Source organism: Callospermophilus lateralis, chromosome 18 (genome assembly GCF_048772815.1).
Source record: "Callospermophilus lateralis isolate mCalLat2 chromosome 18, mCalLat2.hap1, whole genome shotgun sequence".
NCBI lineage: Eukaryota > Metazoa > Chordata > Mammalia > Rodentia > Sciuridae > Callospermophilus > Callospermophilus lateralis.
In genome coordinates, this window is record NC_135322.1 from 62,712,585 (window position 1) to 62,726,541 (window position 13,957).

Genomic DNA, 13,957 nt, shown 5'->3' on the forward strand with positions numbered 1-13,957 from the left:
GTATGTTATAGTTCCATAAAAAGTCTTTTTGAAAGAGAAAAGGCCATGATGCCTTATCAAGATTTTGAACTTGGCCAGGCCATGGCCTTCTTAGTTATCTAAGAAACAGATGATGCTTCATAAATATTGAATTGATAACAGAGAGAATGAAATGAAAGGGTCGTTCAGGAAAAACAAAAAAAAAAAAAAAGAAATTTATTTAGATTGAACAAAATGAAGTCAGGCTGTTTCCAATAGGAAGTCTGATTTATTTTTCTTTTGACACTGAGATGGGCTTTCCAAATAAGTCACCTGGGCGTGAATATTTCATAAATGGGATGAGCTTATACATCTTTATGGTTTTGAGGAAATATAAAGGATGATTTTAACAGTAAATCATGAATTACAGCTTTTGTAACTGTTTCAATTTGTGATTAAAAATTGGGGCTACACAGGTTTTCAGAATTATTTTAGGGAGTATGTATGCAGAATAACTGAAGACCGGTTAGATCAGTTTCCTACTACAGCTGTACCAAGTTGCCTCAGCCCTAACAGCTTAAGACAGCATGGTATGTTACAGATCTGGAAGTCAGAGGCCCAACACACATCTCACGGGCTGAGTCAAGGTGTCCGCAGGTCCGTGTGCCTACTGAGGCTCTAGGGAAGGGTCTTGCCTTCTCCAGCCTCTGGAAGCCACCTGCATTCCTTGTCTCAGTCCCCTTTCATCCTCAAAGTCAGTGTGGCCTCTTGACTCTTTCTCATGACTCTTTATCTCCCTGTTGCCCATTTAAGGACTCCATTGATCATGTCCAGATAATCCAAGATAATCCCCTATTTTAAAGTCAGCTAATTGCCCCTTGCCAAAAAAACACATATTAGCAGGTTCTTAGGATTAGGGTGTGGACAATCTGTGTATCCAATTGTATTCCCTCCTTTCTTCTTTTCTCTGGGTTTTAACCAGTTTGTCTTCACTAACATATTTACCATGCTGTGAAGTGCACACGTCTTAAGTGAGCAGTTCATTGAGTCTCTACACGGGTATAAACCCATGTGATCACCTCCTGGATCAAGAGAGCATGGTCACTCAAGAATATCCCCTGGAGCTGCTGACCATCAATCCCTCTTTCACAGAGTAACCATGATTGTTATCACACTTTTGCCATTTCAAGAACTTTACAGAGTTGGAATCATAACAGTTTTGTGCATGCAGCAGTACTCTCTTTTTAAGTAACTGTAATTGGGGTTCACTTGATGCTGTGGCTATATCCTTATGGCTTTGAAATTTACGTTTTTTTTTTCTTTTTCCCAATGTTCTTTTCCCTAAACTTCTCTTCCCTGATCTTCTTTTCCCTAAACTTCTTTCTGAACTCTCCTCCTTATTCTCGTTTTCTCTGGATCACCTCTATAAAACCCCGTTCCTGCTGTTGGGGAAAATCACAGCCTTTGGCACAGGAGTCCCCTGTGTTTCTCCTTTGCTAGCAAAGCAATAAACCTTTTCCTTAAGACCTCGTCTTCATTATTGAGTTGGCCTTGAGGAGGAGGACCGGATTTTCAGTTGTTAATCCTCCATTGAATGACTGTCACCATTCGTTCAGCCACCCTCCTTAGGTAGGCATTTGGGAGCTAACTGGGTTTGGCAATTCCGCTCAAGTCTCTGTAGATGCGCATAGCCATTTCTGAACACCCACTGCACTGCCTGATCAACCCCAAGCCTTATTCCACTCTCTGGGCCACCTGCCCCACACAATGGAATCGTTCTTGCTGATGCCCATCTTTGAAATGGTGGGAGAAGACTCCCCAGCCAGCCACACCCACTCTTCTGAAGTCAGAAGTTCCTGTTTCACCAACTCTTCTCCTATGTCTTCAGTGTCCACAGTGTCACATCCTGACGGGCCTTTTCAGAATCTGTAGTTCAAGCTACAGCAGCAGCCACAGCAGCCACCACAGATCTTCCACACACTGAGCTGGGGTCACGCTCTCCCAGTAACTGGCTGCTGAGGAGTCAGAGTGATGGGGCAGCCCACCTCAGCAACTGTGTCCCACATCTTGGCAGGCCTTAGGTAAACTGTCCTCATCCCTGGCTTCATCTTTACTTTTCTTGTCTCCCAGTCGCCCCTCACCTTAAAGCACTACAACTCAGAATCCCTTCTAGGGAAAGACAAGGGGCCAAAGGGCGAGTATTTGGCCAGTAAATAATTTTGTTTAGATTCATACAGGTTCCTTTTAAAGTGGATGGCAATGATTCCCTGGGGCTGCTCAATAACGACACCTGCAGGCTCAGGGGCCATGAGGGGCCATGGTTTGGGGCTGTCTGGGACGGGAGCTGAAGTGTGAAACTGGACGAGAAGCCCACAGACCCTCTCGGTTGTTTTCGCATCCTCCAAGCCCACTCAAAGCTGGAGACGCTGATGGAGTGGGCCCCACCCTCACCCGACCTGGCACAACGCCCACCACCCAGGGGGCGTGGGACGTTAGGCTTCCAGCCTGGTTCTGCCCCTGGCCAAGAAGATCGGGGAGGCTGGCTTTCCCATTGGCCACGCTGTACCCCTCCCCCCAGATCCGCGGGCTCTCATTGGCCAGTGCTACACGGGGGCGGAACTCCAGGCGGCTGTCAGCCACGTGTTCCCACGTGAACCCGCCGGCGTGTAAAAGAGAGCGCGTGGCGCCAGATCGGGTCCGCGGCTTCTCGTGTCCAGGCATGGCGTCGTCGGCCAGCGCGGCCTCTGACGACGGCGGTCGCAAGAAGCCCCGCTTGGCGGCCTCGCTGCAGATCAGCCCCGGGCCCAGTCCCTGGCGACCCTCGGCCGGCCTGGGCCAGGACGCCTGGGGACCCCCGCGCGCCCCGGGCGCGGAGGCGGACGCGGAGGGCAGCGCGCAGGCTGCGGGGCGTGGGGCTGGGGTCGGGGAGCCTGGGCCTGCTCGGGCGCGGGAGGACCCGGAGGTGCGCCCAGGGGGGTTCCCCAGGGTGTTGGGGCCCGCGGGCGACTTCCCCACTGCGGCCCGGCCGCAGAGCCTGCCGCTCAGAGACCCGCCGCCAAGCCAGGCGGTGGCCTCGCTCGCGCAGTATGCAGCCGGCTTGGGCGTCTCCCTGACCTTCCGAGAAGACCCCGTGGCAGGTGAGGCCCAGGCGGGCCGGGCTGTGGAGGGAGCCATGGAGTCGCGGGGCAGTAGGGCCACTGCTCACCCGCCCCAGGTGAAGCAAGAGAGGGTTGGTGGGCCGGACCCTGGCCTCCAGGTCGAACCCCGCAAACAGCGGGACCAGCCCCAGCAGACATCTGGCCGTGGCAGGGTCTTGGCTGGTGAATATTATCCCCACCTGATGCCCAGGAGTCTAAGGGACGTACCCCAAGACACCCAGCCTATCTGCACCCCCTTTAAAGGATCAGTTTTGCAGTTTTACTTGCCATGCCAGTACTGCAGATTTCTGAATGAGGGCCGACCTCAAAGACACTGTTAAGCACAATTTGCAATATTTTATACACAACATAAAGGAATAGTCATTACTGTGTCCTTCTGTCTTCCCCAATACACTCCCAACTCCCAGTTTAAACAGTTTTAGTATGAAAATTAATTGCAGATACCTTGCCCCTTATTCCTAAACACAGCAGTGTGTCTCTCTCAAGAACAAGGTCATGGCTTGTGTAACTGCAGTACAATGATGACATTCTGGCAATTTGGCATTGATGATGTAACACTCATCTAACTATAGTTCACATTTACATTTTGCCGATTTGTCCCAATAATGCCCCCCTGGCCATGATTTTCCATCCTAGCGTAACATATTACATTTGGTTGTCATACATCCTATAATCTCTTATCTCAAAGAATTCTACCATCGGTCGTTCACAGCATTGATGTTTTTGAAGAGTAAGGGCCAGTCGTCCTATAGATTGTCCTTCAGTTGGGACAGTCTGTTTTCTCGGGATCAGACTCATTCTGTGCATTATTGGTGATGTCACATCCTGGCAATGCATCCCATCAGGAGACGTGTGATCTCAGTTTGTCCTTTAACAGGCCCTGTTAGGGAGAGGGTTTGATTAGGGTGGTATCTCTCGGTGTCTTCGCTTTCCCCTTTGTGCTTAATAAGCCAGCTGAGGGGAAACTTGGAGAGTGTGTAAATATTCCATCCCTGTAGCCGGTTACCTTGTGATTTCCACCAACGATTTTTCTGTGAGGATGTTCTGAAGTCAACGTTCCTTGCTGGTTTTGATGCCCTTGTAGTGTCCTGCATCTCAGTTCTAATGAGGGTCGCGAAAGTGGGATCCTCTGCAAAGGGCAGGGCTTTTGAGAAGCAAGCAGCAAGCACGGTGACATTTAGGTTCCCACCCTTGACCAGGTGAAGCTGGTTTTAGGATTTCTGTCTCCTTGTATTATCAGAAATGCCTGCAGTGATGCTGTTGTCTAGGAATATTTTCCAAATACAAGGAGGGGAAGAAATAAAAGGTGTGTCTGGTGGCAGGCAAAAAGCTGTCCTCTGAGCCCAGGAGTCTCCACCCTGAAAACAGCATTGCCTGGGCTCTGGAGGGGCCCTGGATTTTGGTCCTCCTCCTCTTCTGGCGTGCTGCCTGCCCTTCCCGGCCTCCCCTGCACAGTGCTTTCACCCCTGTGTGTTTCAGAGGCTTTGCGTTAACAGGGCAGAGCATGCTGAGGATCACACAGCACCTGTGTCAGTAGAGTCCCCAGCCAGGGGGTTAAGATCTGGTTGTCACTGTGGCTGTCCTCGATGGCAGACGTCAAGAGGAAGCCTAGAGGAAAGAGTCTGTCTCTGGCAGGTGGGAGGCAGGGAGTAGGTATGGCACCCCCCCTAGGAAGGGCCCTGATGGGGACACAGGCCAGGTGGGGCCTTCCTCACTGCCTCCTTCCACAGGTCCCTGCTTTCCCTTCTCTGTGAGTGCGGAACTGGATGGCGTGGTCTGCCCTGCAGGCACCGCGAACAACAAGACAGAAGCCAAACAGCAGGCGGCGCTGTCTGCCCTCCACTACATCCACAGCCAGCTGGAGAGCCCAGGTAACCACGCCTCAGCCTGCCGGAGAGGCTGCCGTGGCTCTGGGGGGTGTGTGGTGGTGAGGGGGACAGGTTGCAGCTAGGACCGCAGGGGCATCAGTAGGGGGATGTGTGCTGACCCCTGCTCCAGTGTTTTTGGAAGTCCTGCTCATGCTAGAGCAGGGATTGTTTCTGAGAGGTGGAAACAGCCTCTTCTTCTCCCAGCTTCCCAGAGGATGGGAGGGCAGACCCTGGCTCCCATGGTGACTGGCTCCCCTTATCTCTCTTTCAGAGCCTCCTGAGACTTTCAGCCAGCCTCCACTCACCTCCCTGAGCATAGGTAGGTGGACGTCCTGAGCGCCTGTGTGAGAGAGGGGCGTGGCCTGTGGTCCCACCTATGCCTCTGGCCCTTGAACAGAGAACATCCTGACACATGAGCAGCGCTGCGCAGCTGTGGTCAGCGCTGGCTTGGACCGCCTGCTGGATGAGAATTCGCCGTACTGGGCCTGCAAAGGGACGGTGGCTGCGGTCATCCTGGAGAGGGGTAGGGATGGCCTGTCCCCTGTAGCACCTTACAGGCTCCTTGGGGTTTCTTGCCCTGGGCTGAGCCCTTCCCGTCCCTCCCTGCAGAGGTCCCAGGGGCCAGGGGCTATGCCAAGGAGATCTACGAGGTAGTGGCCCTGGGCACGGGCAGCAGCAGCTGTGCTGGCTGGCTGGAGTTCTCTGGCCGGCAGCTCCATGACTGTCACGGACTGATCATCGCCCGCAGGGCCCTGCTGAGGTGAGGGCAGGTGGGGCGGGTTCTGCCATAGCCCCGGCCAGGACAGCAGCCCTAGCTGGCCCCCTGCCTGTCATTCCAGATTCTTCTTCCGGCAGCTCCTGTTGGCCACACAGGGGGGTGCCAAGGGCAAGGAGCGGTCTGTGCTGGCCCCCCAGCCTGGGTCTGGGCCCCCCTTTGCCCTCAAGCCCCGGATCTTCCTGCACCTCTATGTCAGCAACACCCCCAAGGGAGCCGCCCACGACATCTAGTACGTGGGCCTCCTGGGAGGGGGCTGCCTCCGTTTGACGAGGCCTGGGTCAGAGGCGTGCCCTGACTCTGGGTCGCTGTCCCCTGCCTGCCTTGCAGCCTCCCGCTGTCCTCGGAAGGCAGCCTTCTGCACAGCCCATCCTTCCGCCTGCAGGCGCATGTCCGCGGACAGCTGAAGCCCGTGTCCTACCTGGCGCCTGCGCTTCGTGACACCCATGTGGGCTGCCTGTCAGCCAGTGACAAGCTGGCACGCTGGGCAGTGCTGGGGCTGGGTGGTGCGCTGCTGGCCCACTTCCTGCCACCTCTCTATGCCACCAGCCTTGTTCTGGGTGAGGGACAAGAGAGGTGGCAGGGCGAAGTGGGCTCTGGGTGGAGTGGGGAGGTGTGGAGGTGACTCAGACCATGACCTGTGCCTCTGTCCACAGCTGACCCCTGTCATGACCCCCCTACTCTGAGCAGGGCCATCCATGACCGGCCCAGCCTGGATGGCGTCCTAGGGTCACGCCTGCCACCTCCCTATGTCCGGACCACCCTACACCTGTTCTCAGGGCCCCCGGTGGCCCCCTCCAATCCCGTCCCCAACAGCTGCCACGGCGTGAGCCTCAACTGGAGCCTGGGGGACCCGGACGTGGAGGTCGTGGACGTGGCCACTGGGCGCGTGAAGTCCGAGTAAGAAGGCCCCTGGGGCGGGTTGAGGAGGGCCGATGGGACCAGCTCCCTGCCTGCAGGGCGAACCGCAGCTCAGCATGGCTGGGGTTGTGCCTGGTGACACTGTCACTGCCCATAGGCCGCCTGCCCTCTCTTTCCCTCATCTCCACGTCTTTGTCCCCGCAGTGCCGCCCTGGGGCCTCCCTCCCGCCTCTGCAAGGCGTCCTTCCTCCGGGCCTTTCGCCAGGCAGCCGGTGCCCTGGGGAAGCCCCACCTCTTGGCCCTGAAGACCTACGAGGCTGCCAAGGTCGGTGCCTTCTCCAGCCCTCTTCTTCCTGCCCTCCTGCACCCCGGCAGGTGCCCCTCTCACGCCACGTCTCTCCCTAGGTGGGGCCCTACCAGGAGGCTCGCCAGCAGCTCACCCTCCTCCTGGACCAGCAGGGCCTGGGCGCCTGGCCCTCCAAGCCCCTGGTGGGCAAGTTCAGAAACTGATGTCCCTGAGCAGAGCCGAGCCCAGGGTTTGGGTCTGTAGCTGGGTGGGGGGTGTGGAGGGGCACACTGGGGTTTGAATAAAGAAGTGGTTTCTGGTGCACTCTGTGTGTGTGTGTGTGTTGGGGGCAGTGGGCTGGGTGGTTTGTGAGGAGAGCCCTCCTGCCCCTCTGAGAACCCACTGCAGCGTGGGCTCATGGGTGTGGGGACAGGTCTGGGGTGGGGCTCTCCTGCCCCTGCCTTCCAGCCAGGGTGCTGGGCCAAAGGACAGGCTCTGGCTGCTGTTGGCGGTGAGGTGTGGGAGCGGCTTTTCCTCACTGTGGAGGCCCTGCGTCCCTCCCTCCCAGGGCTTGGGCCGGGGGGAGCAGCTGAGAATGCGTGGGCCCAGGTGAATGGTGGGAGGCCTCAGCTGTCCTGGCCTACTGAGGGTGCTCTGTGGGCCTCAGCAGCCCGGGTTGGGGAGTGCAGGGTGGTGGTGGGTCCAGTAGGCCTTGCTCCGGGTCGTCCAGCTCTTTGGACTGGGTAAGCCCGAGGCTGCCTGAGCAGTGTCAGCTGCAGGCTTGGGGTTCTTTGGAAAGGCATAGTTCACCCCCGGCACGGCTGGTGCTCTGCAGACCTTGGATGAGGAGGGAAGAGGCTGACCCTGCATGGGGCGTATGGAGACTCTGCAGACCTGCAGCCTCACCAATCTGGGCAGTGTCCCAGGAGCACAGCAGCTCTCAAGTCCAGGGACCCAGGGCCAGCCCTGCAGCCTCTACCCAGAGTCCAAGGCTCCCTGCATCCCCAGAAGCTCCAAGATTCAAAACCACGGACTCCTCTTGTGGCTGGGTCTCAGGAAGCTGGTCAAAGTGGCAGAATGTTTAATTTCATGTGTCAACTTGGCTGGTGTTGATGGCGCCCACAGTAGCTGGGGAAACACAGCTCCTGGTGTCCCTGAGTGGTCTCTGGAGAGAAGAACATTGGAATCAGGATGGGTAGAGAAGATGCCCCCAAACCCCCAACCCACACTAGGCCGCATATCCAAACTGCCCTGGGCCACAATAGACCCAGAAGACAGAGGGTAAATCTACTGGTCTTTTTTTTTTTTTTTTTTTTTTTAAAGATAGAGAGGGGAGAGAGGGAGAGAGGGAGAGAGAGAATTTTTTATTTTTTAGTTCTTGGCGGACACAACATCTCTGTATGTATGTGGTGCTGAGGATCGAACCCGGGCCGCATGCATGCCAGGCGAGCGCGCTACCGCTGGAGCCACATCCCCAGCCCAAATCTACTGGTCTTGAGCTGACTCCATCTTCTGCCTGTGGACACGTGCATTCCTGGGACTCTGGCATTCACGTGGCAGACCACGGGACTCCTCACCCTGCAACTGGAGTCTTCCATAGATCTCTGGATGTCCGTCAGCTCTGCTTTCCTGGAAAACCTGGACGAACATTGATGGACCCCCCAGGGAGCATTCAGAGTTGGGCCAGGCCTGCCAGGGAGCCCTGAGATTGGATCCCCTCCCTCCAACATGTCCTCTGCCACTGGGTGTGTGAGGCTGTGGCCAGCTGTGTCACCTCTGGGTGCACCAATTGGCTCGTCACATCCATGGACCCACAACCACGGAGGCCACCAACAGCAGATTGGAATGCTAGAGAGAACTGCACCCGCACTGAATGCGCAGACACGTTAGGTCCTCCAACAGTGTAGAGGATGTGAGAGATGTTTGCAGAGCAGGTATGTTGTGTTAGGCGTTATGAGCAACCTAGACATGATGTAAACTCTACTGGAGGGGCTGGGGGTTGGCGAGCCCCTGGGTTACCTCCCTGGCACCCCCTCTCCAGAATCAGTTCTGGGAGGCTGTGCACAGCTCATGTGGATACCAAGGCACTTCAGAGGACAGACCTGAGATCCTCAGATCTTGCTGTTTCCAAGGAGCCTGGAGCCAATCCCTGCAGTACCAAGGGGTGACTAATGGTAGGATTGGCCCGTCTCGTCTGTCCCGGGGTGCACTCTGCTGTTCCACGGGGCCCCTGCTCTCCCTTTCCACAGTACTGCAGCCACTGCCCACTCGGGCAGAGGAGGGACTACCAACTGCAGGTGCCAGTTTCCAGCTGCCCGGGCCAGGGCTTTGCTCAGGTGCAGTCGCCACCTCACGCCTCATTGTCCAGTTGAGGAGGTGCAGGGTGAGGCTGGGGCCTCCGAGTTTCCCATGGAGCCCCAGGGATGCTGCGCAGTCCCTCTGTGACCCCCGATGAAGCTCTAAGTGTTTCTGAGCCCCAACTTGCTGAATTATAAGACAGAATGGGCGATACCTCTCCTGAAGTCTCCTCCTGGCTCTGGCTCCCCTCTTCTCCCTTAGCTCTGCTCCCAGCTCCGCCACTCAGAAGGGAGCTGTGGGTTGGCGCATCTGGGGAAAGTGGTGCTGGAACATCGGCATGAGAGAGTGGCCGGGGAGGACAGGAGAGGGGAGCCCAGGCAGGAGAGGCTGCAAGGGGGAGGCCAGGAGGGTGCAGTGAGGGAGTCCACCAGCAGAGGCAGGCGGAAGCTGGTGCACTCTGATTTCTGCTTAACTAAGAAGACAACTGTGTTGTTTACGTTAGGTGGTGTTTAAAAAATGAAGCCAAATTTCAGACGATCATTTCTCATGGTTATAACTTTTTTAGGGCTGGAGAGGGCTTTTGAACCCCCCCAAGTCTATTAATCAGTCCATTTACTACAAATTTTGCATTGATTTGCTTGGCACTGCAGCGGTGACTACAGCAGGGTCCTGAAGTCCCCTGCCATTCCAAACTCAGCTCAGTGCCCTGGTGAGCCTCGCAGTGCTCATTAATCACATAATCCCCAGGCAAACAAGTTTCTCAAAATGACATCAACTCTGCTGTGTTCTGCCAAATAAGTACTCCTTGTCCTCGCGTCCCCTATCTGCCTGCCCTGTCCCCTGCAGACAGTCTCTCTCTGCTCTCCACTCGCTCAGCTCCTTTGACTCAGCTTACGCACCGTGGTGGGCAATGATGAGGCTACTTCTGCCATGGACAGTCTGTTAATGTCCTCTTGGCCTAACCCCTTGGGGTGGAGTTTTGCCAACAGTAGCACATTTAAATCGGGAGGTGATGTCATCTAGCTTGGCAAATTCAAGTGCCGCTTCCTCAGCATGACCCCCTCCCCCAGCCCCCTCCCTCAGCCCCCTCCCTGCAGCCCCAGGCTTGGGAATCTTCGCTGGACCCTGGATGGCCTTTGCATTCTACTGTGCACTTGGGTAAACTGTATGACACATAAACTCGCCAGGCATGGTGGCGCACACCTGTACCCAGCAGCTAGGGAGGCTGAAGCAGGAGGATCGAGAGTTCAAAGCCAGTCTGAGCAACTTATTGAGGCCCTAATCAACAGAGTAAGACCCTCTCTAAATAAAATTTTAAAAAAGGCTGGAGATGTGGCTTGGTGGTTAAGTGCCCCTGAGTTCAATCCCTGGTACCAAAAAGAAAAAGAAAAAAAATTGTATGGCATCTAAATTGTATCTCAGAAAAGCAGCTACATAAAGCATTCTTAAAACATTAGTTTGGCCTGGTATGGTGGTGCACACTTGTTACCCCAGGGGCTTGGGAGGCTGAGGCAGGAGGATTGTGAGTTCAAAGCAAGGTGCTAAGCAACTCAGTGAGACCTGTGTCTAAATAAAATACAAAAAGGGCTGGGATGTGGCTCAGTGGTCAAATGCCCCCTGGTATCTGCTCCCCCAGAATCAGTCTCTTGCAGCCTGGGGTGTGCGTGCACTGCCATCTCAGGAGGCCTGGCTTCCCTCACGTCCACGCACACAATGGTGCCTGCTGAGCTGCGGGCACAGAGCACTGCGTCCACTGGGGCTCAGAGCAGTTCACTCCTCCCAGGACAGTCCTGAGGTCCCTGCCTGGGTGCAGGTCGCTGTCCACACCTCAGTAGAGGTAGCCTCCTCTTGAAGGTTCCTGGTCTCCCTCTGCTCCCATGCCCTTGGGTCCACTCCTTGCCGCAGAGGTGACTGGTCAGCAGCGGCACTGCTGTCCTTCAGGGAGGTTCTGTTACTAAAGAGGACACGGGTGGACACAGGCTGGCGTGGTCAGTGACCTTCCCACAGGGTGCGGGGAAGGTCTGACAGCATCTTCCCTGTGGCAAGGGCCCGTTTGAGGCAAGGGCCCGTTCGGGGCCTATGCCACGTTGGGCAGCCCTGCCCCGTCCCTGCGGGCCCTGAGCGCACCTCCTTCCTGCACTCTAGCGCCTTCTCTCCTGTGGACACAAACGCCAGGCTGTGCCCTGGAGGACACTGGGGGGGCTGGGGGTCGGTGAACCCTGCCCCTCCTCCTCCTGCAGGGCTTTGCTGTAGCCTCATCTCGGGGTCCGCCTCCGCAGAGCAGCTCCCACCGTCTTCCTTGGCGCCTCTTCGGCTGTTCCTGTGAGCCCCCAGGCCTGGAACAGCCTTGGGGACAGCTCTGGGGACATCGCACACCCTGCCTGGCAGCCCCTTCCCAGCCTCGCCCAGGGGCCTCTGGGCCCACCTTGCCCCCTCATCCTCAAGCTCCCCAGGGTGAGCCCAGAGCTGTTCTGCTGACTCTTCAAAGAGCCCAGACGGGGGCAGTGGGCAAGGGGGTGTCCCTGCATGCCCCAGGGAGCTGGGGGTGGGGCAGCCCTCTTGTGAGCAGAGCATGCCAGTCCAGCTCTCCCAGAACTGTCCCCAGCACAGGGGCTGGCACAGAGTAGTAGTCACCCAGGGATGCTGCCCTGTACCCATTTCCCTCTTTGGGGCAGTGTCCTCCTTGTCCTCAGGAGACCTCACCCTGTCCATTCTGGCCTGGGTGGGGCAGAGCCCATGTTCCTGGGTGAGTCTCCACCCACATGAGCCAATTGGTGAGGTCACAGAAGTTGGTTCCAGGATGTGCACGTAACCTGCTCCATAAGACCAAGGAGAGCCGTGATTGGGAGTCTGGGCACAAGGCATTTTCTTTCAGTGGATTTGGTGGAGTGTGGGTGTGAGATTTAGAGAGCCTGGATAAGCCACCACACCCAGGAGGCAGAGGGAGATGCAGTGAATCTGCGTCAGCCAATGACATTGGCTGAACCCATGGACTAAACCATACCTGAACTCCATCTGGATTTCCAGTTATAAGAGCCAATAACTCTCTGATTGTTTATTCGCTCATTTATTTGTCTAATGAAGTCAGAATAGGGCTTCTGGAACTTGGAAAGGAGTCATTCTGATATTTACAAGTGCGCTCTAGAGCGTGTTGAGCTACTATCAGGGTGGGAGAGTGGCACAGGGGAGAAATCTGCTCTTGCTCCGTGTGCCCCTGGGTTTCCCCATCTACACCGCCTCCCCAAGCCCCCCTGGGCTTGAACCACATCTGCCAGTCAGTGTGAACGGGCTGACCAGGCCCCCCGACACTGCTGTGGCCGCCACGTGGCCTGGCTGCTCTCCTCCTCTCCCCTTCCCCCTGCTAGTGTTTCCCAGGACCCAGGAAGGAAACGCAGTCACTCAGGCAGCGACTTTCTGCAGAGGAGTGGGGAGCTCGGGGCAGGCCACAGGGTGGGTCGCTCATGGACTTGGAGGACCACGGGGTCAACGTGGGTCTTGACGTGGGTCCTTGAGGCAGAGGAGCGTTCGGAGCCTATGCTGTGTTGGGCACCCCTGACCACTCAGAGGGGCTTAGCCATACAGGGCTTCTGCCCAGCCAGTGAGCTGCCCCGAACACGACCCCCGTGGAAACGCCTCGTCAGGCTCGCCCCCGGCTCCTGCCTTCCCGGCCCCCGCGCCTCCCTGATTCAGTGCGTCCCAGTTGCGAACCTTGGTTCCAAGAAACGCTGTTTCCTTTGACCTTGGCATCAGGGCTTGTTTTCCAGTTAACAGATCATCTTGGAATATGATGGCCGCACTCCCATCCTGCCCCAGATTGGCTTTAGAGGAACCCAAGTTCCCCGAGAACCCAGCAAAGCCGCCTTCAGGAGCCTGGCCAGATCTGGCCGCTCCCAAGCCCACCTGTGGTCACTCCCCTTCTTTCCTGGGCCTCCACTGTCCTGGGACTTCAAGCTGTGGGGGGCGTGTTCTCTGCATGCTCAGGGCTGCCCTCCCCCTCCCTCCCCTCCCCCTCCACTGGGCCCTGCCGGCTCCTGTGCTGCTCACGCTCTCTCCACGCCTGGCACGTAGTAGATGCAAAAGAAATACTGCCCCAGAAACCAGCCTTGGCCAAGCTCAACTCATGGCCCCGGTCTCGCTGGTGGCCTGGGTGGGGGCCCCTAGCCCCTGCCACTGCCTTTCCAGGGGATCCTCCACCTGCCCAAGGTCAACCCCAGCAGCCTGGTGACTGGACCCGCTCTGACACGCGGAGAAGCCCCAGCCTCACTTCTTACTATTCTTACTGCTTCTCCAGGGGCACATGGGGGTGGGGGTCCCTGGAGGCTGAGCCAGGAAGATGCCAGGTGAAAGTGCCGAGCTTCCCCCAAGGGACCCCAGCCAGGTTGGCCACTCTGAGCACCAGGAAAGTCTTCAGAAGAGCAAGATTGGCTGATTTTAGCTCAGGACACCCAGGTTCTCTCGAGCCACATCACATGGAGCCCAGCGTCCCCGCGGCTTTGTTCTCCTTGTGGCAAAGGTGAGTGACGGAAGTCGGCAGCTGACGGGCGCCGCCACCTTTCTCTCTGTCCTTGGGAGGCAGACAAGGGCTGGGCTCCTTGTGTTTTATTTCTAACAACGTCACATTCCTGGAGGTGCCCCTCGGATGGATGTCAGATGCTGCACAGAGACAGGCGCTGGGCGGGATCAGGTGGCCCAGAATTGGGAGCACGGGACCGCGGCGAATCCAGAGCCTGACTGAGTCCGGGCTTTGCCAGCA

The 13,957-nt window shown here is 56.8% G+C and overlaps 1 protein-coding gene across 1 annotated transcript; it reads left to right on the plus strand.

Annotated features, from left to right (window-relative positions):
• The first annotated feature begins 2,677 nt into the window (after positions 1 to 2,677).
• On the plus strand, positions 2,678 to 7,130 carry Adad2 (adenosine deaminase domain containing 2). The gene is made up of 10 exons (XM_076839076.2): positions 2,678 to 3,095; positions 4,847 to 4,987; positions 5,256 to 5,303; positions 5,382 to 5,507; positions 5,594 to 5,744; positions 5,824 to 5,991; positions 6,090 to 6,319; positions 6,416 to 6,659; positions 6,825 to 6,945; positions 7,026 to 7,130. The coding sequence occupies exons 1-10, from the start codon at positions 2,678 to 2,680 to the stop codon at positions 7,128 to 7,130; spliced, it is 1,752 nt and encodes a 583-aa protein (XP_076695191.2).
• Positions 7,131 to 13,957: the final 6,827 nt, after the last annotated feature.